The 25,666-nt window shown below is 43.6% G+C and overlaps 1 protein-coding gene across 2 annotated transcripts in view; it reads right to left on the bottom strand.

Moving 5' to 3' along the window:
• The window catches only part of UNC13D (unc-13 homolog D), an 84,281-nt gene that overhangs the window by 26,164 nt on the left and 32,451 nt on the right, over positions 1–25,666 (bottom strand). For both annotated transcript variants that reach the window (XM_044297028.1, XM_044297027.1), the window contains 9 exons: positions 24,611–24,728; positions 19,147–19,271; positions 17,090–17,180; positions 16,654–16,710; positions 7,130–7,227; positions 2,426–2,477; positions 2,190–2,320; positions 1,539–1,659; positions 150–293 (listed from right to left, as the gene is read on the bottom strand). In XM_044297028.1, the coding sequence (XP_044152963.1) occupies positions 150–293; positions 1,539–1,659; positions 2,190–2,320; positions 2,426–2,477; positions 7,130–7,227; positions 16,654–16,710; positions 17,090–17,180; positions 19,147–19,271; positions 24,611–24,728 (937 nt within the window). The remainder of the gene's footprint in view (positions 1–149; positions 294–1,538; positions 1,660–2,189; positions 2,321–2,425; positions 2,478–7,129; positions 7,228–16,653; positions 16,711–17,089; positions 17,181–19,146; positions 19,272–24,610; positions 24,729–25,666) is intronic.

Below are 25,666 nucleotides of genomic sequence, written 5' to 3'. Positions count from 1 at the left end.
TCATACTCCTATACCGACCTTTATGTAATCAGAAGGATCAACCACGACGATTACAGGGATTGCTCTACTTATCACCTATTGTAATCTTACTGTATGTGATTATCGGATTTTTATTCTCCCCTCCCACCCAATACATGCACACTCCTCACCTCAGTGAACTTCACCATAATCATAAATGCCTCCTCAGGGTCAGGCCAGGCTAGCTGCTGCCATGTGCGTCCAATCTGGGTGTAGCACGTGGACAGATCCACCGTGGAGGCGCTGTGTTTCTGCAACTCTGACAATGGGACCAGCTGAAAGAAGAACCACAGTTACCAAACTGACTTCTACAGTATGTGAATGTAGAGAGGTGGGTTTCTTCAGATGCCACATTGCTTCCAACTAGAAATATCCCTCCCTTTCTAGTTGTTTATTGCTTTTTATGTTAATGCTGATCAGTTATTGCATGAAGATGGTGACATCAGTGCTATAACGGAAGGCTACACAAAATCACTGAATGTATACCGGCCAAAGACAACAAATAGACATGGTCAGACTGTGCCATCAGAGTACCAGAGTATCCTCTGTGGGCCCAGGCTCTGATACCATACTGGAGCCCCAAATGTCCAAGAGAAGAAAACCCATTTGGCTGCCTTTGGAGCCAATCCCTTGCCACTAGGGTATATTTCTTTAATTTAAAACCTATGAGACTTTTCTTAATGATGTAGGGGTTGGGCCTCAAGACTAGTTTCCACCAGTGGGCCCAAGGAGCCTCAGTCCATCACAGCAAATTGACCAATAATGATAGAAATACTGAACACTGCCTACAGATATACTGGTTACTTGTAGTATATTACATCTTATAGACACTAACTGGGAATTTATAACATCTCAGGAGTTTAAAGGGGTATTTTAAACACAGACATGGCTATCCATGTGAATGGGAAAGGGGAGAAAGCTGCTGCCAGACAACTCCAATGGTGGCTCATATCTCCAAGAACAAGAGTTTTAGATATGTTGACATCCAACTGCCCGACCCTTCTTTTCACAATATCTGATGGTTGGCTGATCGTATGGAATTTGGTGGATTCAGCCAACATACATCTAATGTGTAAGAGTTTTAATGGCTACCAAATTGGATGTCAACAACTTTTTTTCCCCCAAAACAGTATGAGGTAACTCAATAATGGTGGAAAATAATTATTAGCAACTTCACATAAGAGTTTACAACGATGTGTCTTATATTTTAGGGGAGAGAATAAAAATATACAATTATTCTGCAATGGGGGCATCTTGTCTTAAATATAATCGAGTTATGCCTTATTCACACGTCAGTGTTCAGTCAGTGATTTCCATGAGTGATTTTGAGCCAAAACCAGGTGCGGGTGAAAAAAACAGAACAGGTGCAGATCTTTCCCTTATAGCTTATCTTTGTTTAGGCTCCAATCCTGGTTTTGGCTCACAATCACAGATGGAAATCACTGACCAAAGCACTGACATCATGTGAACAAGGCTTTAGTCTTTTCAAATTAGTTTGGGTCTTTCCTGAAACACCTCACCAGATCTATTCGCACGGCTCTCTGGACTCTCTCGAGAGCAGTGGAATATGCCTTCTGTAGCCAACTAGGTAGACAGTCAGCAAACTTTTGATGGAAATTATCCAGTGGGAGAGAGCCGTTCCTAAAAGAAGAAGAGTATATCTAATATCACATGCAATACGAAACATTACAACATTCATTGTGTTATGCACCTCTTGAGTTTAGATGTTATCGTCTGATCCAAGAACAATTAACCCGGTACTTCATTGGGCAGTGGCTTAGCTATAGGGGATGGTGAGGTTGCCATAAAACTCTCATCTTGGTCCATGAGAAGGCCCAAAGATGCTTACACTACATAAAAGAACATGGTTTGGCAGCCCTGGTACAGATTTTATGTGTGGGCCTAGGAACCTCAATATACACTTCGGGAGTGTAACATAAGGTAGATACTGCTCATATTAGCAGTATTAGAGGCTTCAATTGCACCCAGGCCCTGAAGACTTTGGTGGCATAAAAGGTTCCTCTGAGGAGACCAGTACTATAATTGATATATGATAATTAGGGTCCCTGTTGCAGATGTTGCAATGAAACCTCCACCTCTGGGTAATAGTAGAAATTAATGCAGATATTTTTGCACTTAGCATGATACTAGTGAATATTATGGGACAGTACCTGGTTGGAAGGTGGTCTTGGAGTTGGTGAAGATCACGTAGAGTGAGATAGAGTTGGTACAAGAGTTCAGAGAGCTGCTGGCGAGAGCTATGGCTAGGAGGTGGAAGCTGACAGACCAACTGCTCAGAGATCTAAAAGGGAAATTACATCAAATAATATATAGAAATAATATATAGTCTGATGACACAAGAAAAATATACAGTATAAGAAAGTGGAGACTGTCCTGAGATACATACCAGGTCTTCCAGCTCCTGGAAGGTCAGGCTGAACAGATCCACTTTAATAGTGCTGTGACAGAGGTAACAAAACATACCATGAGGCAGATCATACTGATGTGTAATTGTATATAATGTCCTCTACACAATATAAAAAAACATAACATCAGAAAAATGAGTATTCTGTGAGTGCAGGCAGATATACAAAGGATACTTTTCCATAAACTAAACTTACATTGATGGATACAGCATAGATTATGTACTGTAAAATAATAAATGCATTACGTGACTTATCCAGCACTGGTTCTGAGTTGCAGCCTGTATTATGCGCCCAGTACTGAATTTACAATCATGCAGGATGCTGTTGGAAACAGTCAACAAGTAGGCCAACATGCCCACCGCTGACAGTTTATCTGAGCTTCTACAATGCAGTTGGACACATATAGAGGAATGTATTAAAGGCTATGTACACCTTTGGGGGCAATTTAATTTTATTATTGCATTGTAGTCATTATGAGGTAAAAATAATTTTTTCAATTGGTCTTTATTAAAAATATGGAGCCCTTTTTCTGTACAGAGCTGAGATGCTCTAGTAGCAGCCTTTGCATTTTCCTCTCTTTTCCATCATTCAGAGAGCTGCCAGCTCCTTATCTCTGATCTCTGACATTATAAACACTCATTATAGCTCTGTTCCTATCTTACTGATAAGAATGTGGCGGAAATAAGTGACCTTTTAGTAATTTAGGGATAAGAGTTATTAGTGGCACAAAGTGAAAGTAGGATTCACACAGCTAGAAAAACAGTTAACCCTTTGTGACATTATATTTAAAAAAAAGAATAATTGTACAGTGGCTCACCAGTTTAGTAATGTGGAAAGAGGTGCTCTATCATCGGCACACCCAGAGGCCGTTTAATGGAGGAGAGTGAATATATGTACGTATGAAGGCACACTCTCACTTGTTGTTGCACGGAATAAGGGGCAATGTGATAAAGAGGATATGTGGTTTTTTTTTAACAATGCTAAAAATCTTGTGGTCTACTGTTATCAAATACAAATATGCAATTAAAATATACAATTAAAATATAGAGGCCCCTCCTTGTGTGCAGAGATTCTGCACTGATACTGCACTTTGGTTGCTATAAGGGGCCTAGTGCCGGCTGAATACACAGAAGTGCTGTATGCAAGCTGAGTACACAAGGATACATATATTGTACGCTAGGTACACATGAGGTGGTGATTCGAAAATGCCTAGTGTTGGCTGAATATATAAAAGTGCTGTATGCAGGCTGAATAGATCATGCACGCTAGATGCACAGGAGGTGATAGTTCAGTAATACATTAATTACATCAGTACTGAATACATAAAGTGCCCGGTGTTAAATAAAAGTGCTGAGTACATAAAGATATATATTGCACGTTAGGTCCACAGGAGGTGATTTTTGCATATATCAGTGTATCAAATACTTGATCTGTACTGAGTACATAGGGTGCCAGGTCCTGGCTGTACTGGGTGCAAGCTGGATATTTAGCTAATTGCTAAAAAGGTACATGTTAAGTCCACATAAGTGTTGCTGCAGTCCTTGGTTAAGATTTAATTAACACCGGATGTTTCCAAAGAAGGGCCCAACCTTAGATACATATACTGTACGCTAGGAATCACCACCTCATGTGTACCTAGCGTACAATATATGTATCCTTGTGTACTGAGCTTGCATACAGCACTTCTGTGTATTCAGCCGGCACTAGGCCCCTTATAGCAACCAAAGGGCAGTATTAGTGCAGTATTAGTGCAGAATCTCTGCACACAAGGAGGGGCCTCTATATTCTAATTGCATATTTGTATTTGATAACAGTAGACCACAAGATTTTTAGCATTGTTAAATAAACACATATCCTTTTTATCACATTGCCCCTTATTTATTCCGTGCAACAACAAGTGAGAGTGTGCCTTCATAGGTACATATATTTAAAAAAAAGACTGATTAAAAAAATGTTTTTTTTTGTAGGCCAAAATGAGTAAAATGCAATCATAAAAAAAATTGCCCCGAAAGGTCTACATAGCATGATGCATCAGAATTATTAAAAGGTAATTGTCGGGAGTTCTGTGCACCAGGAAAATGGAGCTGGAGATGACTTCTAGTCTAAGGTGCTCCAGTTTTTTGGCGCATATGATGTTATATGAGTTGGGCCATAGAGGTCCTGTCCATGGCCTACCTCCAGAATGTGCTGCGCAGATATTAAGCTAGTAAGAAATGCCAGGAGATGTACCGTAACATGCAGAATCCGACCAAGATAAGTAATGCAATGTACAGTAAATACTAAGTTACTGAACTTTTTTGAGCATCATCCATGTGGCTGCCGCTTTAGTGACTTAAAGGGTTTTTCGATGTGATTTAAAAAAAAATAATGGGGCAGAACGGGTGAAAAATACCAACTAGCCATTAATTAATCACCTCATGTAAGATCGTCACCTTTCTCGCACTCCGGTGTGACCAAAAAGGGTCCTCGTGGAGCTTCTGGACAGGTTACGCGTGTCTCCATTGATACACCATCTCCGACCCCTTTGCGAACCGACGCGGTGATGCGTTCGCATGTGCGCAGGAGAGGAAGACCGCATGGCTTTCGGGGACAGCTTGGCCGGGCTAGTGGCAGTACATTCCGGTGTAATGTCGCGGAGCCTGTCGTGCATCCGCATTTACGTTTGAAAACGGGTTCTCAAGGGGATACGCGGTCGCGTGTACTCGCTTATTATGCGCCTCGCCGACCAGCGAAAGGAATAGCACCTGGCCGCAAGTTCAAAGCAGATTAGGGGGCCGGTTTTGTTCTAATTGACTAATGACCGACCAAAGCCTTGTACACAGGTGTAGGGCAGGAGCATGACCTATGGGGAGTGGACACTTGGCGCCCTGGGATATGTTAGCAGGCACATAAAAGGTGGCCTCCCAGGTCGGTCAGTGCCCACTGTTATCCTTCCTTATCCAGGTGCAGGTCAGTACTGCTAGCTACTGACTGAAGATTGCTGGGACGCCGTCCGTTCCAGTGGGACCCAGAACCCGGGACTTTCCGTGACGCATCCGTTTACCTGGCAAGTTGCACAGAGGCTTATGCACGGATCGAGACTACTCCTGGCTTTCCTTTGTTTTTCGTTTGCCTGATATTTGCCTGGTGAAGTTTATCTGGACTTCACCCTCACTGGTCTGTTTCGTTGGTGCCTTGCATTACACCTCACCTATCCCCCATCATTGCCGTTCCCTGCCGCATTCTGCTTCCTGGTCTCTGGGTCGACATACAGGAAATGGCTTGGACTGCTAGCTCAGCCAATGGCTGGCTGGAGAGGTGCCCCGCCTCAGTCACTGATTGGTTGAACAGGCAGTCCAAGCCATTTCCTGTGTGCTGAGCCCAGGACCAGATACTGGAGAACAGCAGGGAAGGAAAGCAGCACCTCAAAGCCTGCGATGGGGGATCAGTGGGGTGGGTTATGATTATTTGCTGTTTTTAACCCATTGTTTTACCCTAAGTACACACTTGAGCGTTTTACAGCGCGTTCCTACGCGCTGTAAAACGCGCAACACATGAAAACCAATGCTTCCCTATGGGGCTGGTTCACATTTTCGCGTTTTACAGCGCGTTTGAACGCGCTGTAAAACGCCCGACGCTCAAACAAGTACAGGAGCTTTTTTTGGCGCGTTTGACGCGCGTTTGGGCTATAGACTCTTTGGACAACACTGCTGTCAATCACTTAAACGCGCGTTTACTATTACAAAAAACGCACATAAAAACGCGCAACAAAATCGTGCATAAAAACGCGCGTTTGCGAAACGCTTAGGTGTGAAACCAGGGTTAGAAAAGTATTCCCCTGGAAAATCCCTTCAAATATCAACGTCAGTCTCAACTGTTAGGGCTCATTCAGAAGGCCATATGCTGCCCGCAAAAATACTGAATGCTATCCGTTTTTTGGCGGATCCGCAAAAAAACGGATAGCATTCAGTATTTTGGGTGACCCATAGACTTCAATGGGGCCATGTCCTGATTTTGGCTCCATTCACACGTCAGTATTTTTACCTTTCCAGATAAACGTTCCTTTTTTTTTTTGTGGATCCATTTTTCAGTACAACCTTCCGTTTTTTTACTAAAGTGCTTCCGAATCCGTTTCGTGTTTCCGTTATTCCGGTTTTTTTTTCATACATTTTCCTGTCAACGGATCCACAAAATCGGATGACATTCGGATGGTTTTGTGCATGTCATCTGCATTTATGCGGATCCATTGACTTGAATGGACAATAGACCCGAAAAACTATCAGAAAGTAGGACAAGCTTAATTTTTTTTTCAGGATCCGCATACTCGGAAATAGGAAAATGGAACGGATTCTGTGATTCGGATAGCACTGTGATTGGTGTCCGCATTTTTGCAGAGGCAATTGAAATTAATGGATCCGAAAAAACGTTCCGATTTAAATCGGAACGGAAACAGAGTGTTATAACGGACGTGTGAATGGACCCATTCACGGACAAGTATAGGACATGTTTAATTTGTTTTGCGGAACCGTGGAATAGAAAAGGGCCTCATAGAAGTGAATGGGTCAGCATCTAATCCGCAAAAAAACTGATCCGCATTTTTGCGGATAGCATACGGCCTTCTGAATAAGCCCTAATTCTGATATAGGATCAGGAATCCATCCCTGAAGAGATGTGGAGTGCAATCTGTACTTTCTTTCTTTCCTTACTTGAAAAAAAACTTGTTCAATGTCTTGTGACAATTCTTCAGGTCAAGGGTGATGTCGGCCACCAGACTTATCAAAGCCTTAAAGTTTTCCTCGTAGCCCTGTGGAGTTAGATTATAGTAAGACTTGTTACAAAAAGAGGGGAGAGGAGACTGGAAAAAATGGAAATGAAATACAAGGCAAACAAAAATTAGCTTATTAGAATATACTGTATTTTAGGTAATTTAAAGGGGTTATACCATAATTAATGTAAAAAATGAAACATGAAACATAATACAGCACATGACAACCAGCCCTGTACCTCACATAGATCCAAAGATCTCCCCATTCACTGCTCTGCTAGATTTATTTCAAGCTGGCAGCTGAGGGGGCGTGTTCTTTTTCAGGGGTATGTCCTTTCTGCTGCAGCTCTCTCCCTATCATAGCTCAGGTTTTTTTTTATTTTGTGCTGCTGCTCTGTCTCTATCATAGCTTCATAGCTCAGGGTTATATCCTTTGTGCTGCTGCTCTCTCCCTATCATAGCTCAGGGTTATATCCTTTGTGCTGCTGCTCTCTCCCTATCATAGCTCAGGGTTATATCCTTTGTGCTGCTGCTCTCTCCCTATCATAGCTCAGGGGTTATATCCTTTGTGCTGCTGCTCTCTCCCTATCATAGCTCAGGGGTTATATCCTTTGTGCTGCTGCTCTCTCCCTATCATAGCTCAGGGGTTATATCCTTTGTGCTGCTGCTCTCTCCCTATCATAGCTCAGGGGTTATATCCTTTGTGCTGCTGCTCTCTCCCTATCATAGCTCAGGGGTTATATCCTTTGTGCTGCTGCTCTCTCCCTATCATAGCTCAGGGGTTATATCCTTTGTGCTGCTGCTCTCTCCCTATCATAGCTCAGGGTTATATCCTTTGTGCTGCTGCTCTCTCCCTATCATAGCTCAGGGGTTATATCCTTTGTGCTGCTGCTATCTCCCTATCATAGCTCAGGGGTAATATCCTTTGTGCTGCTGCTCTCTCCCTATCATAGCTCAGGGGTTATATCCTTTGTGCTGCTGCTCTCTCCCTATCATAGCTCAGGGGTTATATCCTTTGTGCTGCTGCTCTCTCCCTATCATAGCTCAGGGGTTATATCCTTTGTGCTGCTGCTCTCTCCCTATCATAGCTCAGGGGTAATATCCTCTGTGCTGCTGCTCTCTCCCTATCATAGCTCAGGGGTTATATCCTTTGTGCTGCTGCTCTCTCCCTATCATAGCTCAGGGGTAATATCCTTTGTGCTGCTGCTCTCTCCCTATCATAGCTCAGGGGTTATATCCTTTGTGCTGCTGCTCTCTCCCTATCATAGCTCAGGGGTTATATCCTTTGTGCTGCTGCTCTCTCCCTATCATAGCTCAGGGGTAATATCCTTTGTGCTGCTGCTCTCTCCCTATCATAGCTCAGGGTTATATCCTTTGTGCTGCTGCTCTCTCCCTATCATAGCTCAGGGTTATATCCTTTGTGCTGCTGCTCTCTCCCTATCATAGCTCAGGGGTTATATCCTTTGTGCTGCTGCTCTCTCCCTATCATAGCTCAGGGGTTATATCCTTTGTGCTGCTGCTCTCTCCCTATCATAGCTCAGGGTTATATCCTTTGTGCTGCTGCTCTCTCCCTATCATAGCTCAGGGGTTATATCCTTTGTGCTGCTGCTCTCTCCCTATCATAGCTCAGGGGTAATATCCTTTGTGCTGCTGCTCTCTCCCTATCATAGCTCAGGGGTTATATCCTTTGTGCTGCTGCTCTCTCCCTATCATAGCTCAGGGGTTATATCCTTTGTGCTGCTGCTCTCTCCCTATCATAGCTCAGGGGTTATATCCTTTGTGCTGCTGCTCTCTCCCTATCATAGCTCAGGGGTTATATCCTTTGTGCTGCTGCTCTCTCCCTATCATAGCTCAGGGGTTATATCCTTTGTGCTGCTGCTCTCTCCCTATCATAGCTCAGGGTTATATCCTTTGTGCTGCTGCTCTCTCCCTATCATAGCTCAGGGGTTATATCCTTTGTGCTGCTGCTCTCTCCCTATCATAGCTCAGGGGTTATATCCTTTGTGCTGCTGCTATCTCCCTATCATAGCTCAGGGGTAATATCCTTTGTGCTGCTGCTCTCTCCCTATCATAGCTCAGGGGTTATATCCTTTGTGCTGCTGCTCTCTCCCTATCATAGCTCAGGGGTTATATCCTTTGTGCTGCTGCTCTCTCCCTATCATAGCTCAGGGGTTATATCCTTTGTGCTGCTGCTCTCTCCCTATCATAGCTCAGGGGTTATATCCTTTGTGCTGCTGCTCTCTCCCTATCATAGCTCAGGGGTTATATCCTTTGTGCTGCTGCTCTCTCCCTATCATAGCTCAGGGGTTATATCCTTTGTGCTGCTGCTCTCTCCCTATCATAGCTCAGGGGTTATATCCTTTGTGCTGCTGCTCTCTCCCTATCATAGCTCAGGGGTTATATCCTTTGTGCTGCTGCTCTCTCCCTATCATAGCTCAGGGTTATATCCTTTGTGCTGCTGCTCTCTTCCAGTAACTATTGCACCTTCTAGCATTAGAACTGGTGGCAGTTGATTGATCACAGATTGTAAGCTCTTGAGAGCAGGGACCTCGTTCCTCTTGTTTTAATTGTTGACTTATTTGTTACTATGTTATTTATGACTCTGTTTGTACATGAACTCCCTGATTGTAAAGCGCTGCAGTATATGTTGGCGCTATATAAATCAAGATTATTATTATTTTTATTAAGGATGGAACTGAGCATGTACGACCACTACAGAGATGTTACTGAGGTGGACAGGGGAAAAAAGGAAAATAACAAACAGCATTGGCTATACTATATTTTTAATTACTTGCAATTACAAAGGTGTTCAGATCCAGGTGCTGGTTTGAAAAAGGTAAAATATTTATTTGCAGGACAAACCCTTTAAAGTTTAACTGTCATTCTTTTTTTATTTTTGCAATGTATAAGGGCAGCGATGCAGACCAATATTGTAATATACTTTAATTACTAAAATTGTACATTTCTGTTAGAAAAATAGCTCTAAAGTGGCCGACTATGGCAGAGTGAGCATGCACCACACAGGAGCTCCCGCCACGAGGCTGAGATTATCCATACAGAGCCCGCTCCTGAGTCTTTTGAGGGCACCAATGGTGAGGACAAGAAAAGGGTCCCTCACTGGCAATCACTCAGCGGGGACTTCAGGGGAGCAAAGTGGCATTCACCGCTTCTTCACAGCCGGAGCGGCCCGACACGAGACCACAGGAGGCCGCGATCCAGGTGCCCCAACACCAGCAGAGCCGACCGCTGAATCAGCGAGACATACTTCCACACCGGTGCGTGTTACTTCAGAGTCCTCTCTGGCATGCCCATCAGGGCTGCTGGATCCCTTACCGCAGCGCAGGGGCATACATAAAAATCATTGGGCCTCATAGCAAGAATCTGAATTGGCCCCCAACCACGCCCACTACCCACCCCTGGCCCATCCCACCTCCTGCCCTGGCTCCTCCCCTGCCACACCCCTATTTGCCAATTCTGGTATCCTAAGGGTTAAAGGGGGCTATCTAACCCCTATTATGCCCCCCAAAATGCCCAGGCGCCGCATACAGATAATACTTATTGGGGGTGCAGACAATAGCAGGCTGCGTCGGAAATGAGCCTCCCTAGAGTCACCCATGATGCTAGGAAGGCTCGTTCCCATCGTGGCCTGCTATTGACTGCCCCACCATGTCACTGGATATTTTCATCTGCGTGACAGGAGGCAGTGGCGACACTGCGGGCATCAGGAGCAATGCGGGTGCCGGGGAATGAGGTAAGTAAGGTGCCCGGCCCTGGGCATTTTGGGGGGCATTATATATAACCCCTTTCACTGCTGCTGATGCTGAGTGTGCACATACATAGCCACTAATAGCCGGGGGGGGGGGGGGGGAGATTGGAGAGTAGGAGGAACGCATACTGTCCTCCTGAGTCCTCTATGAGCCCACACGGCCCACCAAAAAAAAAAATCCCAATTCTTGCTGCTGCCCTCTTCCCATCAAGAATACCCATCCTGGTACACATATATGAACTTTTTATTGTCAGACCTCTTACTGTATGTGGCACACACGTCCGTTTATTCTAGCCGCCGGGTTCTATGTTTACTGACCGGAGCGGTCCTTCCTTCATTATGGACCGGGGTGGGGGGGCTGCACTCACTGGCACACTGATGATTTTCTTGAGGGCGGCAGTCAGGTGGCGGGCACTCCGGGCAGCACGTGCATGCATATGTGCGTGCTTGAGCCTGCACTATACACTGGCCAATCAGCTTTTAGCAGCGCAAAGATCCTGCTGCTGATTGGCCAGTGTGAAATGCAGATGACCGCAGGCTCAGCCTGGAGGAGGGAGGGAGCCCGTAGCCCGGAGGTCAGACAGGGAGGGGTGGCGTGCCGTCAACCAAGGGGGGGCCTGGGGTAGGAGCCGGAGGAAGAAAAAAAACAAGTGGGTGGTCCACGGGACGCCTCCTATGAATAAACTGTCGGTCACTATTTTGTTCAGAGTAGGGGCGGGGCCTTCTATGCGCTGCGGGCCCCATAGCAACAGCGTGGTCTGCCTATATTGGCGGTACGCCACTGCCGCAGCGCTTTCCCACACTGTCGCTGACATCTTGGAGTGCCAGCTCGGCCTCACAGCTGCACTCAGGTACTGCAAGGGCACTTGATTCTGCTAAAATGTCGGAGGGGGAGCCCCCAGATACTCAGTGGGATTGTAAAGAACATATGAAACTGCTCCCGACACGCCAAGAAATTAAGAAGTTTGTGTAGAGATTAGAAAACTCCTATAAACAGGAGCTATCAGCGGTGAAAGCCAATGTGCAAGCTATAGAGGAGAAGGTTGAGGAAGTTGACTCCATGCATGATCATACTGCTACTAAAGTAGATGAACTGATGGCCCAGGGGGAAACTAGAGACCATCATATCTGCCAGCTATACCGCCTACATGATAATATAGAGAACTGCAACAGGAGAAATAATGTTAGAATAAGAGGTCTCCCTGAATCCCAACACTTCAAGGCCCATTTAGCACCATACTGGAGAAACCGGTCTCTGAGCGCCAGGAGATAGATAGAGTTTAGAGAACCCTGGCTCCCATCAGCCCACATCCCTCCAAGCCCAGAGATGTAATTTGCCGTCTCCACTATTTTGCAGTTAAGGAGGAAATAATGCGAAAGGCCCGCAACTTTTCTACCATTGACTTTGATGGGGCTACTTTAACAATCCTGTAAGATCTGTCACGCTCCACCTTGGCCCAGAGAAGATCCCTCAAACCTTTGTTAGACCTCCTCAGAGCAAATGATATCCCCTATATGTGGGGTTTCCCATTTCAAGAATGGTCAACGTATTGAGCGGCGAGACTCAGAGGATTTGACGGCGTTCCTCACAGCGATGGATCTCCTATAATTCAACTACTAGATTGGCATGGTGTGCCTCCACTACCTTCTCGTTCTCTACTACTGAGACCTAGGAGCAAATTCCAGTGACACAGCAGCACTACCCAACCCACCTGAAACTATCGGAAGATTTTGGAGAAAGCATATGTTTAAGTGCTTTACATTCCCACTATTAAAGATACGAGAGACACATCAGTTCACCATCCTTGCCTAATAGCTGAGGCCTTTAAATCATATTACGAATCACTATATAACATCAGGGGCCAATTGGCTGATATGCAGACATCAGACTTAGACAACCGTATAAAAACATGTAGAAGAAACGGCGCTGCCCTCAATCTCTGAAGAGGTGAGTGCTACGATGGAGGAGGCATTCTCGGAGATGGAGATTAAAGAGGTTTTGACCTCTCTGAAAGGAGGTAAGAGCCCAGGTCCCTATGGGTTCACCGCACCTTTTTTCAAGAAATTTTGAGATCTCCTTGTACCTTTCCTCTTGAAGGTATTTAATAGCATCCCCCTTTCATGCCCTTTTCCTAAACAAACCTTAGAGGCACATATAGTCGTAATCCCGAAACCTAACAAAGATGTGACCATCTGCAACAATTATCGACCCATCTCGTTAATTAATTGTGACATCGAAATGTATTCTAAACTGTTGGCAAATCGCCTCAGCAAAGTGCTTCCGGAGGTTATCCACAGAGATCAAGTACGTTTTGTGCCAGACAGGGAGGCTAGGTGATAACACCATTTGAACTGTTATTCTTATTTCCAGGCTGCATAGTCATCAGGTAATTTGTGTCTCCTATCAGCAGATGCTAAAAAAATCATTTGATAGGGTACATTGGAGATTTATGGTAGCTTCCCTGAAACAAATAGGATTATGACCTAGCTTTGTGGATAGAGTCTGTGCCCTTTACACCAACCCCACAGCTAGAGTCAGAGCTAATGGTATACTAGCACATTCTTTTAATATTAGAAATGGGACTCGGCAGGGGTGCCCTCTCTCGCCCCTGCTGTACATCTTAGTAATGGAACATCTAGCGAATGCGCTGAATAGGAATCCGGACATTTATGGAATGCGGTTCGGGTATTGCCAGCATAAACTGGCACTTTATGCGGATAATCTCCTCCTGTATGTCTCGAGCCCTCATACCTCCCTCCCATCTATTCTCAGTGAATTCCAGCAACTTCAAGATTAACCAAAAGTGAAATGCTGAACAGATCGCTCATTGCAACTGATGTGCTCCTTGTACAGAGCCTTAACTACCTAGTGTTACAGATCCCGACCCACTTACACCTACTATATCCGCTCAATTATTTACCATTGCAGAGGAAGACCCTAGAAGACCTGCAGGGATATTCATTGAAATCTCTGTCATAGCTTGGCAGGATTAGTATAGTCTAAATGGATATCTTACCGAGATTTATGTATCTCTTTCAAACAATATCCATCTGTGTACCAGGTAGATTCTTTTTGACTCTTCACAGAGCAATAACGCGCTTTGTGTGGGGTACGAGCAAAGCTAGGATAAACATTGAGGTATTGACAAAACCGAGAAGTAGAGGAAGAGTGGGACTGCCAGACCTAAAACTGCACCATGTGTAAGAAGGTACCTGGAATCATCGTGGATAGAAATTATGTGTCACCAAGGTTCCTGGCCTCGGTGAAGTAAGAGGCGGTATTTTATGTGTCAGCAGCAGCTATTGCTAATTGACACCTTGAGTTTTAGCATGGCTGTCATAGCTGATCCAGGACGGCTCTTACTGGCAGTAGTCAAAGTGCTGGGTGGGTGACTACTCCCCATGTTCCAGGCCGGGTTTTGCCAGGCATAAAAACCAGCCAGCACTGCCAGGTGTGTGGATTTACCTCCCTCTGACAGTGGAGCTCAGGAGTCTGTGAACTGAGGGCTGTGCTGAGATTTGAGGTTTGAGCCGGGCTGGAGGACTCAGGCCCATCTAAAGGCGAACAGGCCGCCTATGGACTTCCTGAGGCTGAACTGCTAACAGGATGTGAATTAACACCCAAGAGAAAAGGTGACTTTTATTGTTTATGGACTTTCCTTGTGTGTGAACAAACACCAAGCCACCTGCGTTTTGTGATGCACCTTATCTGCATTTTGTTATATACCAATGTGTGAATAAACACCGCTGTTTGATTTAAGAACTGTGTACTTTGCATCTTTACTGCATCCGCTAGTCCTAACTACCAGAGTGAATCCCCACACATGCTTCAGCGATCCTCATGCGGATCTTAAATTGGTCTAATAGGTCATTTCTGAAACTCTGGGTCCAGCTGGAACAAGAACTCTCCCCAATGGACTTGTTAATTGCTCCATGGGTGACTCAGGATGATTGAACACCATTAAAAGAATGGCCCTTCGTAGTTCGTCATGCTCTTACTCAATGGGACAGCTGGATCTTGAAGTTTCAGATATTACAGAGACCAGGTCCTATGACACCGCTCATGGGCAATCCTGCTTTCACCCCTGGATTAAGGGTAGATAGGTTCCTAATATGAAATAGATCTTCGTATCCCAGGGTCTGTGACGTCATGAAGAATGCAAAAGTAGTGTCCTACGAATCACTTGATCTGGATGACAGGCTTAAAGGTTCTCTGTGGCTCACGTATGCTCAGTTGAGATCGTACCTAAATAGCTTACCCAGCCAAAAGCTTTGTCATAACTTGACAGACTTTGACACCCTTTTTCAAAAACCCGGCAAATTTACGGCAAATTTTCAGGAAAGAGGGTGCCCAACCTACCCAAAGTGACTCTTCTCTCGCTAATACAAGGGACTTAGCCCAAATGAAGAAACATTCTCTGACGTTCTTCGTCACAGCAGCACGATTAGTGATACCGAGGCACTGGAATGGGCTGCTGAGCTCCGACATTTATTTAGAATGGAAGAACTGATTGCATACTCTCATGATTAGGAGGATAGGTTCTATACTAGATGGAATTTTCTTTCTCTGTTCCTTTACTCCACAGAGTTCTCCATGCTTTTGGGAGAGCTTTCCAAGTGATGTTAAGAAACCGATGGGACTGGGGCAAGTGTGTCATCTAGGCATTAGAGAAAGGAGTTGGTATAAAAGACTCCTTTCCTTCTCCCCCTGCCCTTCATTCCTTTCCCTCATTCCTCTCTATAACACTTACACTATTTCCCCCCCCCCCCTTTTTTTTTTCATTCCACTTCTTTTCTTTATTTTATACGATTATTGGTTTACACTTTGGATTTAGCTATCTCTGATGACATCTAAAGAATTGCAATAGCTGTCACTATAAGTAATATATTTCCACCTTATGCCTTTTTCACGGATATAGACTGTAATTCTGAATGTATATGTACTAGTTGATTTGAAGCCTATGTATTTGGATATAACTTGTGTTTAATAAAATGAGAGTAAACATAAATTGGCCCATTTTGAGCCTTAGGCTTCGTTCACATCATCGTTCAGCCTTTCCGTTCTCCTGCTCCGTTTAGGAGCAGGAGAATGGAAAGGACAGAAAAGGCACATAACTGACGCCAAACTGAGTCAAACTGAGCCCTTAGGACCCCATAGACTATAATGGGGTCCGTTATGTTTCCGCTCAGAAGATGATTTTTAAGCGGAGACAAAAGTCCTGCATGCACAACTTTTGTCTCCGCTTAAAAATCATCTTCTGAGCGGACCATAACGGACCCCATTATAGTCTATGGGGTCCTAAGGGCTCAGTTTGGCTCAGTTTGGCGTCAGTTATGTGCCTTTTCCGTCCTTTCCGTTCTCCTGCTCCTAAACAGAGTCTCCAGAAACCGTAAACAGAAAACAGAGGAGCGTTGCTAAGGCTCAAAATGGCCCACTTTAGAGCTATTTTTCGAATAGAATAATACGATTTCAGTAATTAAAGTATATTACAAAAATGGTCAGCATCACTGCCCCTATAAATCACAAAAATAAAATAAAAGAATGACAGTTACACTTTTATAAATAGACCCTCCTAATATGTAGTTACTGACCAGCGAGGAGAAACTCTTTGAGCTGATCACACGCATGAAAAAGTCGTCAGACTAAAAGTGTAAAACTGGAAAGGAAAGGGAAAACACATAATGTACATCTTTGGTACCTGTATCATTGGTTGTAGATGCTGTCTCTTCAGATCAAACCACTCTCGGGTTCCAGTCTGATGAGCAAGAAAGCAAATAAAAGCATTTAACACTTTATTAGCAGGGTTTTACCACTGTCATCCCAGACAATTCATCTAATAGGAGAGCAGTCAGCTACTCTTTTCCCCTGCAGTGGCCTCTACAGGAGAATTGCAGTATTACATGGTGTCCATGTAAAGCTCAAATGTCTGATCGAAAGGGGGTCTGTCTCTGCAACATTTGGGTTCATGTTCAATCAACATTTACTCAAATCTTGAGCCAAAGACCGAAGGGATCAAGGGAAGAATAAACAATGCCGATTGGTTAGGTAATGGCGTCAGCTCCTTGTGCTGTTTTCCCAATTAAGTCCCCAGGCTCGTTTCAACAAATCTGGTTCTTGCTACGAAGGGCTTTTACCTTGATGGCTTTGGTCACTCTGTCTTGCAAGTTGGGTGTGGAGGAGCACAGCTCTCTGAATGCCTTGGCTTTACACATTTGTATCAGAATTCTGTATTTGGAGGAATTAGGGCTATGATTAGTAAACGGCATGAAGGTCACCAGATAGAGTAGAAAGATGCATTCTATGCTCCTTATATCACCCTGACCACCAAACACACAAGTAAGAACTGTACATAACAATGTTAGGCTTTATGTCTTTCCAGCTATAATTTGCTGCCAAGGAATGGTGGGTGCTGGCAATATGGTAGTCAAGTTATCTGTTTCACTAGTCAGGGCTCAGAAAGAAAAAGATTGGTTTTCCCTAATTTAAAGGAAGACTTTACAACTGAAAATAAAAAAAACTCCTTCTTATAGATCCACAATTAAAGATTTAAAGTTTTAGTTGGAATCATTTTATAAAAATACTAGATATTGCTGTTATTTACTTGTTGTGGCACACCCCCGGGGTTCTTTTAATTCTTCTGCGCCCCCCTATTCTTACTGGCTGACCTGTCCAATGGCAGGAATTACTCTACTTTACCACTTCCAAGAGGTCTGACTAAGCTACTGAGCATGTGTGACCACCAGCATATTAGATGGACAGGCTAACAGTCTGAGAGGGAATCCAAAGAACAGCAGGGGGCGCCACAAGAAGGTTACAGTAATAGCTAGGCAAAAAAAGATTTTTTTTTACATCATTTGAATTATAGCAGAATAACTTATTACATATTTATTGGACCACCTAACTATGGGAAAACAGTTTATCAGATAGCAATGTGCTCCAGTTCACCATATACATCAATGCCTCAACAAATACACACGAAAACAACAATTTTTTTGTAAGCCAGGAAGGCAGTAGATGTTGTATTTGGCGAATTTTGAGCCACACGTGGTCTGGATAACACCGTTATGATAGCTGATAGAACATACAGCAAGAATTACTGCCCTTCCTATCTATCAGGAATACAGCTCTGCGATATCATTTTTAAAGTGACACCCCATATTCAAGATGAGGGATTTATAGAAAGGCAATTATGTACTTCATTTCAAATAACAGGTTTTTATGTCTTATTTTATGTCCCTTAATTTGCTTGCGCAGTGGAAGCCTGGCATTAAGTATTCATGCAAAACAGCCTCTAGTTATACCATTTAAAGTGTACCTGAACTTTGAAAAAACTTTGAAAAAACTTTGATCGCTCAAGGATTTGATTGGGGGGAGTCTGAGTGTTGAGACCCATACCACTCACTAGAGTTTGGAGAAAGAGGTGCCCGTGCGCTCTATCTCTCTCTTCGCTTTAATGTACAGTACATGCAGCCACACTCTTAGGGCTCATGAAGACGACCATATGTATTTTGCGGTCCGCAAAACACGGATCCACAAAAAAGAAAAAAAACAGATGACATCTGTGTGACATTGTATCAATGCATGTCCTTGTCCAAAAAACAGACAAGAATAGGACATGTTCTATTTTTTGGCGGAATGGACATGCAGACATATGGAAACGGAATGCACACAGAGTCATTTCCTTTATTTGCGGACTCACAGGTTCCACATACGGACCTGTAAAAAAAGAAACAGAATGGACACGGAGACAAAATACGTCCGTGTGCATGAACCCTTAGGCTCTGATTCACATCTTGTTATAGAAGTATGCCACTGTATATCTATATGGTGCCATAGGTCAGAAAATGGTGCCACAATGGTGAAAAAACAAACAAGCAGATGTTTTTTGTGGTGGCCCCCTGTAGAGGAAAGTGCAGTCTGCTGAGCTACCGATACCGGTGGAAAAAGATGTGTATACCATGGATTACCAACCCAATGGGGGCAGCCTTCTGGCCTCTGTCAAGTGAACAGTGGTCTAAGTCTACATTCCGCTCAGGCGCCAGAGTAAAAACAAAATGTGAAGAGACCCTGACTGCACCACAAAGTGCACCATCACTCAATGATCAATAGATAAAAGTCCTGTTTTATCACAAACACATCTGGTTCCCATGTAGGGTAAGGGTAGACGTACACTTAAGGTTTCATCACTGACCTGAGAAGACCCTGCAGGCGTTCTGCGGACCGAGCTTCTGACAGCGGGAATATAATGCGGTATCTTTGTAGAAGGGATACTCCATATTGCAGCAAAGAGTCAAATGATTCTGCTAGCTCATTTTTCTGCAGGTTAGGAACAAAACAAAGATGAGATTTGTCTACATCACTCCCCCGTATGTACATGTATCAGAAGGTTATCAGAGATACTGAAGATGCTATCATAGGGGCTAACATTTTTGTGGGTTTACTGTCAAACCCCCCCTTCGAAATACGCTACGACTATCCTCCCAGTCTGAACTGGTGGCAGACAATAGCAATAGCCAATTTAACGTAGCCGTATGAGGGCTTGTGTTTTGTGGGACACGTTGCACTTTCTAATGGCACCATTTAATATTCCATGTAAAGTACTGGGAATCTGGAAAAACAATATTAAAGGAGTGGATTTGGGAAAAAAAAAAACTACATTGCACCATTGTTTTACAGGTTTAATTTTACAGCGTTTACTGTACAAATACACTTTGTCTGTGAGTTAGTACTTTGACAGTGACACCAAATGTAATACTTAAAAAAAACAAAACAACTCACCCTGTGTGTATTGGGCAATCATTCAGTGAAACTTCTTTGTAGTAATGCAAAGGTTAATATTCCCTCCTGCTTTCTGTTCAGCTGCTGAGATGCTGGTCAACCCTCCTACCCTACTGGGCTGTTTGTTCCACCCCTTTGCCTGAGCTTTAGGTTCCTAGCTTGCCTAGTGTTCCAGTGAAGGTGTACTTATCTGTTTGTCTGCCTGTGTACCGTACCTCTGCCTGTTCATGATCTCTGATCATCCACTGCCTGCCCTGACTATAGCCTGACTACCATATTGAACCTGCCCTGACCTTGGACCAGTTTCATGGATATGCACGTACTCTTCCTGCCCTGACCTCAGCCTGTTTCTTTTTTTATTTTTTATTTTTATTATTATTTCATTCTATTAATGATAATCCCCTTTTCTTCCACCCAATTATTCTATTATTCATCCTACCTATGATATATCCCTCTTAAGAGTAGATTCCACGTCATACAATTGTCTGGGTGTTGCGTCCCAGGGTGAAACGCATCTTGTGTGGGTCCTTCCGCCACACAGCCATCGACCGCTCCTCCTCTCCTGCAACCGGAAGAAGATGGCGGTGCGTTCCACAGTGGAACGCATCGCAACTGGAGATGGTGCCGACGCACCACACCGTGAGAATACCGGTGAGCCATCGGGTTCAATTGGGGGTGGCTCGTCCCTTGCTCCCCCCTTCTTCTTCTCCCACAAGAAATACGTCTATTTATACATAAACCTCCCCATTTTTAGTCCCCATAGGAATAAACCGGAAGTAAATGGCGGTGCGTTCCACAGTGGAACGCATCGCGAATAGCAATATTCAATCCTTCGCTTTAAAATATTGTTTTTGGACCCAAAACAACAGAATTAGGGATTATTATAGCTTTGTGGATTAGATGTCTATTGAATAACTCCAGAGGAGGATCGGAATTGGTCCATGCAGACAGGAAGTGGGAGGTCCTAGAGACCATGAATGTAACACACGTGCAAACCATAAATACTTCACTGGTAGTGAAGTGTTTCCCATTGACTCCTGACTGGTCTCAGAGCCTGCCAAATCACTCCTGAAGGTATGGAACAACCGGATCTTCTTTTGGACTTATGATTATGAAATTATACAAAGTTTTGGTTTAGGCCTCCTTCATTTGGATCCTATGTATTTGCATTTTGGTCGGACAGTATATGTGTACTCATTACTATATATTTGTTGTGTTTTATTTCTCTGAAAAGGTCCCATTTTTTCTTTCCTTTATTTATCCTATTGCAAATATGTGTTTATATACTTTGGATAGACTTGAAGTATATTATATATCATATATACCGTATTTATATACGTATTTTTATGATTCGTTTTAGGTATTTAATGAAGAATTTTAGGAAAAACACTTTTTTAGTTATGTGCATAAGGTTACACATACTTATACACATTTTTATTTATATATGTACTCTAGAAAAAATCTTCATGATATTTGTCATTCTATACTTTATTCTATTTTAGTATATTGGAGATACTGCGCTGAAGGACAAGTTTTTTAGAGATCAATGTTATTATACAGGTATTTGCAACTGGGTGCAGGCTGGCATGCGAAGGTGTGTCACTATACAGGTGTTTTAGCTGGTTAAGAAACCGCTTACCTGTAGTGAAGACTTCAATTGGCGTGCTTTTGTCTGCGTCCCTGTAGGTTCGGTAAGGAGGCTTTTTTCCCTTTTATTTTTTGTACTTCTTTGATGCTTTGTCGCTTCGGTTATTAGTTGGTGTTTTCTTTCTTTATCTTTTTCTTTTTTATTTATCGATGCTTTGGGTCAGGATAGGGTAATCCAGCTGCAGGATGGACGCCGATCCATCCTGCAGCTGGATTACCCTATCCTGACCCAAAGCATCGATAAATAACAAAGAAAAAGATAAAGAAAGAAAACACCAACTAATAACCGAAGCGACAAAGCATCAAAGAAGTACAAAAAATAAAAGGGAAAAAAGCCTCCTTACCGAACCTACAGGGACGCAGACAAAAGCACGCCAATTGAAGTCTTCACTACAGGTAAGCGGTTTCTTAACCAGCTAAAACACCTGTATAGTGACACACCTTCGCATGCCAGCCTGCACCCAGTTGCAAATACCTGTATAATAACATTGATCTCTAAAAAACGTGTCCTTCAGCGCAGTATCTCCAATATACTTGATTACCTTTCCAGTGCGGCAGATTTGTGAGGTCCCTGCCGCGATACCGCTGCTTCTGGCATACAGCTCCCACTGAGCACCACCCCTGCAATTTTTTTATTCTATTTTAGTTTATATATATATATATATATATATATATATATATATATACATTCTTTTTCTTTTTTGTTGTAACCAAACCAAATTTATTTATTTATTAATTTATTTATTTATCTATCTCTCCTGAAGAAGAGGGCTTCAGACCCTCGAAACGCGTTGAGTTCTAAATTAATAAAATGATTGACCAGAAGCCACGTGTGTAGGCGGCGTTCAATTATTTACATCTCTATATACGATCCTGGCCGGGGGGAAAAATAGTCCCAGGTGTCTTGAGCTTATCCTGGTGACTGCCCCCCCTGTGAAGTGAGAGGATTTGATTTTAATTTTAATCTTAATTTTAGCATTTTATGATTCCCAATATCACCACTATAAAGCTGAGGTGTTTTTTTCTAAAACTCTGAGCTGTCTGAATAGACCTAGGTGAAGGTCTTTCTCTATATCTTAAACACTGATGAGGACTAATCTGTATCTTTATCACGACTAATGACTGAGAGATCTGGCGCCTAGTACGTGTTTCAAACTTTTTCTCCACGGGTGTAAAAGGGCTTCTTTTTCTTTGTCCTCTCTACATCGCCTATATCTCTCTAAACGTGGGCAAGGGCAATCCTTGACCCTCTGAAGCACTTGAGCTGCCTATCTTGTTCTATAGTTGCAGACGAGCATAACTCCTATACACACATATATATATATTATATATATATATATATATATATATACGGTTCTCTATAGAACTGATTTTTCGCCCCCTGGCGCCTCTGAAAACCTCTACTCTAGGTACCTACTTTGTAACTCCTGATCCGTTTTTAAGACCAGGGAGTTCAAATTGCACCATAATCCTCTTTTTGTATTTTTTCCATTCTGTTTCTTGACTACCAGTATTGCCTGCTACCTCTGTGTGTCAGTGACCCCCACTCGTCAGCTGCCAACTACACCAGGACTATTCCAAGAGGCAGAGGTGGTGGGTTCCCTGCAGTGAAGGCCAGATCTCTGCGTAGGGGCTAAAGGGTGAAAACTGGCCAGGATAACAGCCTTAGGACTAGCCCAAAGTCAAACCGATTAGTACAAGTATTGGTACAATGGATCCAAACCTACTGCTCGTTACAGATTTTATTAATAGCCTGTCTTTTAGGATACTTATGACCTTTTGATCACTTTTTTTACCATTTTTGTGGGAGGCAAGGTGACAAAAATGGCAATTCAGGCTTTTTTTTCTGTTATGGCGTTCACCGTACAGCATAAATACTTTTATATTTTAACGGTTTCAACATTTTTGGATATGGCGATACCAATGATGTTTATTTTTTTAATTTATAAATAAGGAGCTATATGTTCATTAGAAGCTATATAAATCTCATTGAGCTCCCTCTAGTGGCAGCTGCAGATGGACCTAATTTATTCATTTAACTGAATATCAGGGGATTTGGGACTGTCTCTAAGAAAAACAGGGCTGTCACCCTGGAGCCCATTCCGATGAAAAAAAATAAATGATAGGTTTGCTTTTCTGCCACAGAAAACCTCCAACCTACCCCGGAATAAACCATATAATAACAACCATATAATTATTTTTATTGTTAACCACACCACATTAAGATGGGAGAATAAGGCAGTTGAAGTAATTTTCTGCTTTGTGATGGACATCAACCAAAGGCAGATATTGTTTTGCTATGTTGGATTTTTTCCATCACTGCCAAACATTCATGCCAAACAATAGATGTGCACCACAGGTCATGCTGAGATATGTGGTGGGTGTAACAACGGCTGCTGTGCGCCTCTGTTCCCCTGCTTACCGCCGCTGTCCCGGGCGCCATGTTCAGCTGTGATCTGCGGACTGGGCTTCCCATTCACCGCTGCAGTCCTGGGCTGTGTAAGTACTGTTGTTCTGGGATCCGTTCCACAGTTTCCTATCAGCCCTGGCCACAGCATGCGTGCTGCTTCTTTCCTGCAGAACTTCCTTAAGGGCTGGCGTGCATCACTTCCTGGGCTTTATGGGTTAGGTCATGTGACCTCACTGACCAATCCTAGCCATCCTGCGCATATATAAGTGGCTCAGCCCCCTTCCTAGATTCCTCAAGGTCCCTGTGTCCTGCTAAGGTTCCTGATTTCCGGCTTGTGTTCCTGACTCGTACCTGTATTCCTGGACTCTGCTACCTGTTAGATCCCCGCCTGCTTGCCTTGACTCTCCTGTTGCCGATCCGGATTGCCTGACCTGTACCTGTGCCACCTGCCCTGACCTTTTGCCTGTCCGACTTTGCCTTTGCCTCATCCTTCGGTCCTGCACTGTCGCTCCTGGTTACGACTCAGCCTGCCGACAACACCTGCACCTCTGGTACCTCCTGGTCCGCCTGGACCAGCTGCCTCGTGTGCCTATCCTCCTCAAGAGGTAGTGACCTGGTGTTCCCCTCGGGAAAGTCTATCCCCACCATCTGGGGTACTGTGAAGAATGAGGGGTTGACTTAGACAACGCTCTTAGAGGAGGTAGGACACATGACACAGTGGTTTAACACCCGCTGGTTCGTGACAGTGGGATGAGTCTACAAACAGCTTCCTCACCTCAATAGCAACCCAGCCCAGGTCCGACAAGCCACCTAAGATTACCTGCTCATCCTGCAGCCGTCCTTGAACCCACAGGTATTCAATGCTTGTTATATGATGCAGCAAGCAGCTACTGCTGAACTCCAGACTCTGATATAATTTACTATATGCCAGCCACTGCCTGAAATGACATACATGGGCCCATAATAGTGAATATATTATAACTGATTTAACATTACTAAGCGCCTCTGTGAAGTTTCCCATTAGTCCAGGTTATGGTTTATCAGTAGTAATAAAGCAGAGCAACTGGACTTCTTGAAATTTCTCTTGAAGACATTTCTATAGTCATCTGACTGGCATTCTGAATTAGAACAAATTTTGCAATGAATCTCCGACATTAAATACTAGTTCCTCATGCTTCAGTCAGCCTAATCTGTTTATCATAATCATCACCATGTACGATGCTGTTCTAACACCTCTCCCGAGGCAGTTTAATCACACATACCAGTTCCAGTCATGCAAATGCAATCAACATCTTACCTCCATGAGATCCTTGACTTTGTGTTGATTATGATAAACAGATTATGCTGACTGAAGCATAAGTCACCAGTTTTTAATGCTGGAGATTCCTTGTACAAGTCATTTTAATTCACAAAGGCATTTGAATGACTAGCAAAACTCATTACGTGACTAGTCTTCAAGAGAACATACAAGTCCAGTGGCAGTTATGCTGACACACTTTCCTGTGAGGGCCTCAAATACAGCCATAAAAGGCCACATATCATACTCATTCAGGGCCAGGCCCAGACACACATTTGCATGGCTTTGTGTTTGTGGCCAATGTTGTCACCATATATTTTTGGGAATAGCAGTCTTTGCTGGGATAAAGCTCAGGCATGAAGTTTTAAACTACTTTTACATGGTTTGTGTGCCTGGGATGATGGGTGCTCCTTCCCCATGTGGCCTGGGACATTACATGGGCATCAGTGGTCTTTGTATGTTCATTACTAGCAGTTAATTTGAGAGCAGATTTGGCAAAAGCTATCAGGAGAACCTGAGAACGTTCCTTTTGGGCACTAACATATATCCCTATATTTTTGCTCATGATTGACAGGTGGT

Source organism: Bufo gargarizans, chromosome 6 (genome assembly GCF_014858855.1).
Source record: "Bufo gargarizans isolate SCDJY-AF-19 chromosome 6, ASM1485885v1, whole genome shotgun sequence".
Classification (NCBI taxonomy): domain Eukaryota; kingdom Metazoa; phylum Chordata; class Amphibia; order Anura; family Bufonidae; genus Bufo; species Bufo gargarizans.
Note: the sequence above shows the minus strand (reverse complement) of the source record. Positions and strands in the feature narration are given on the sequence as shown.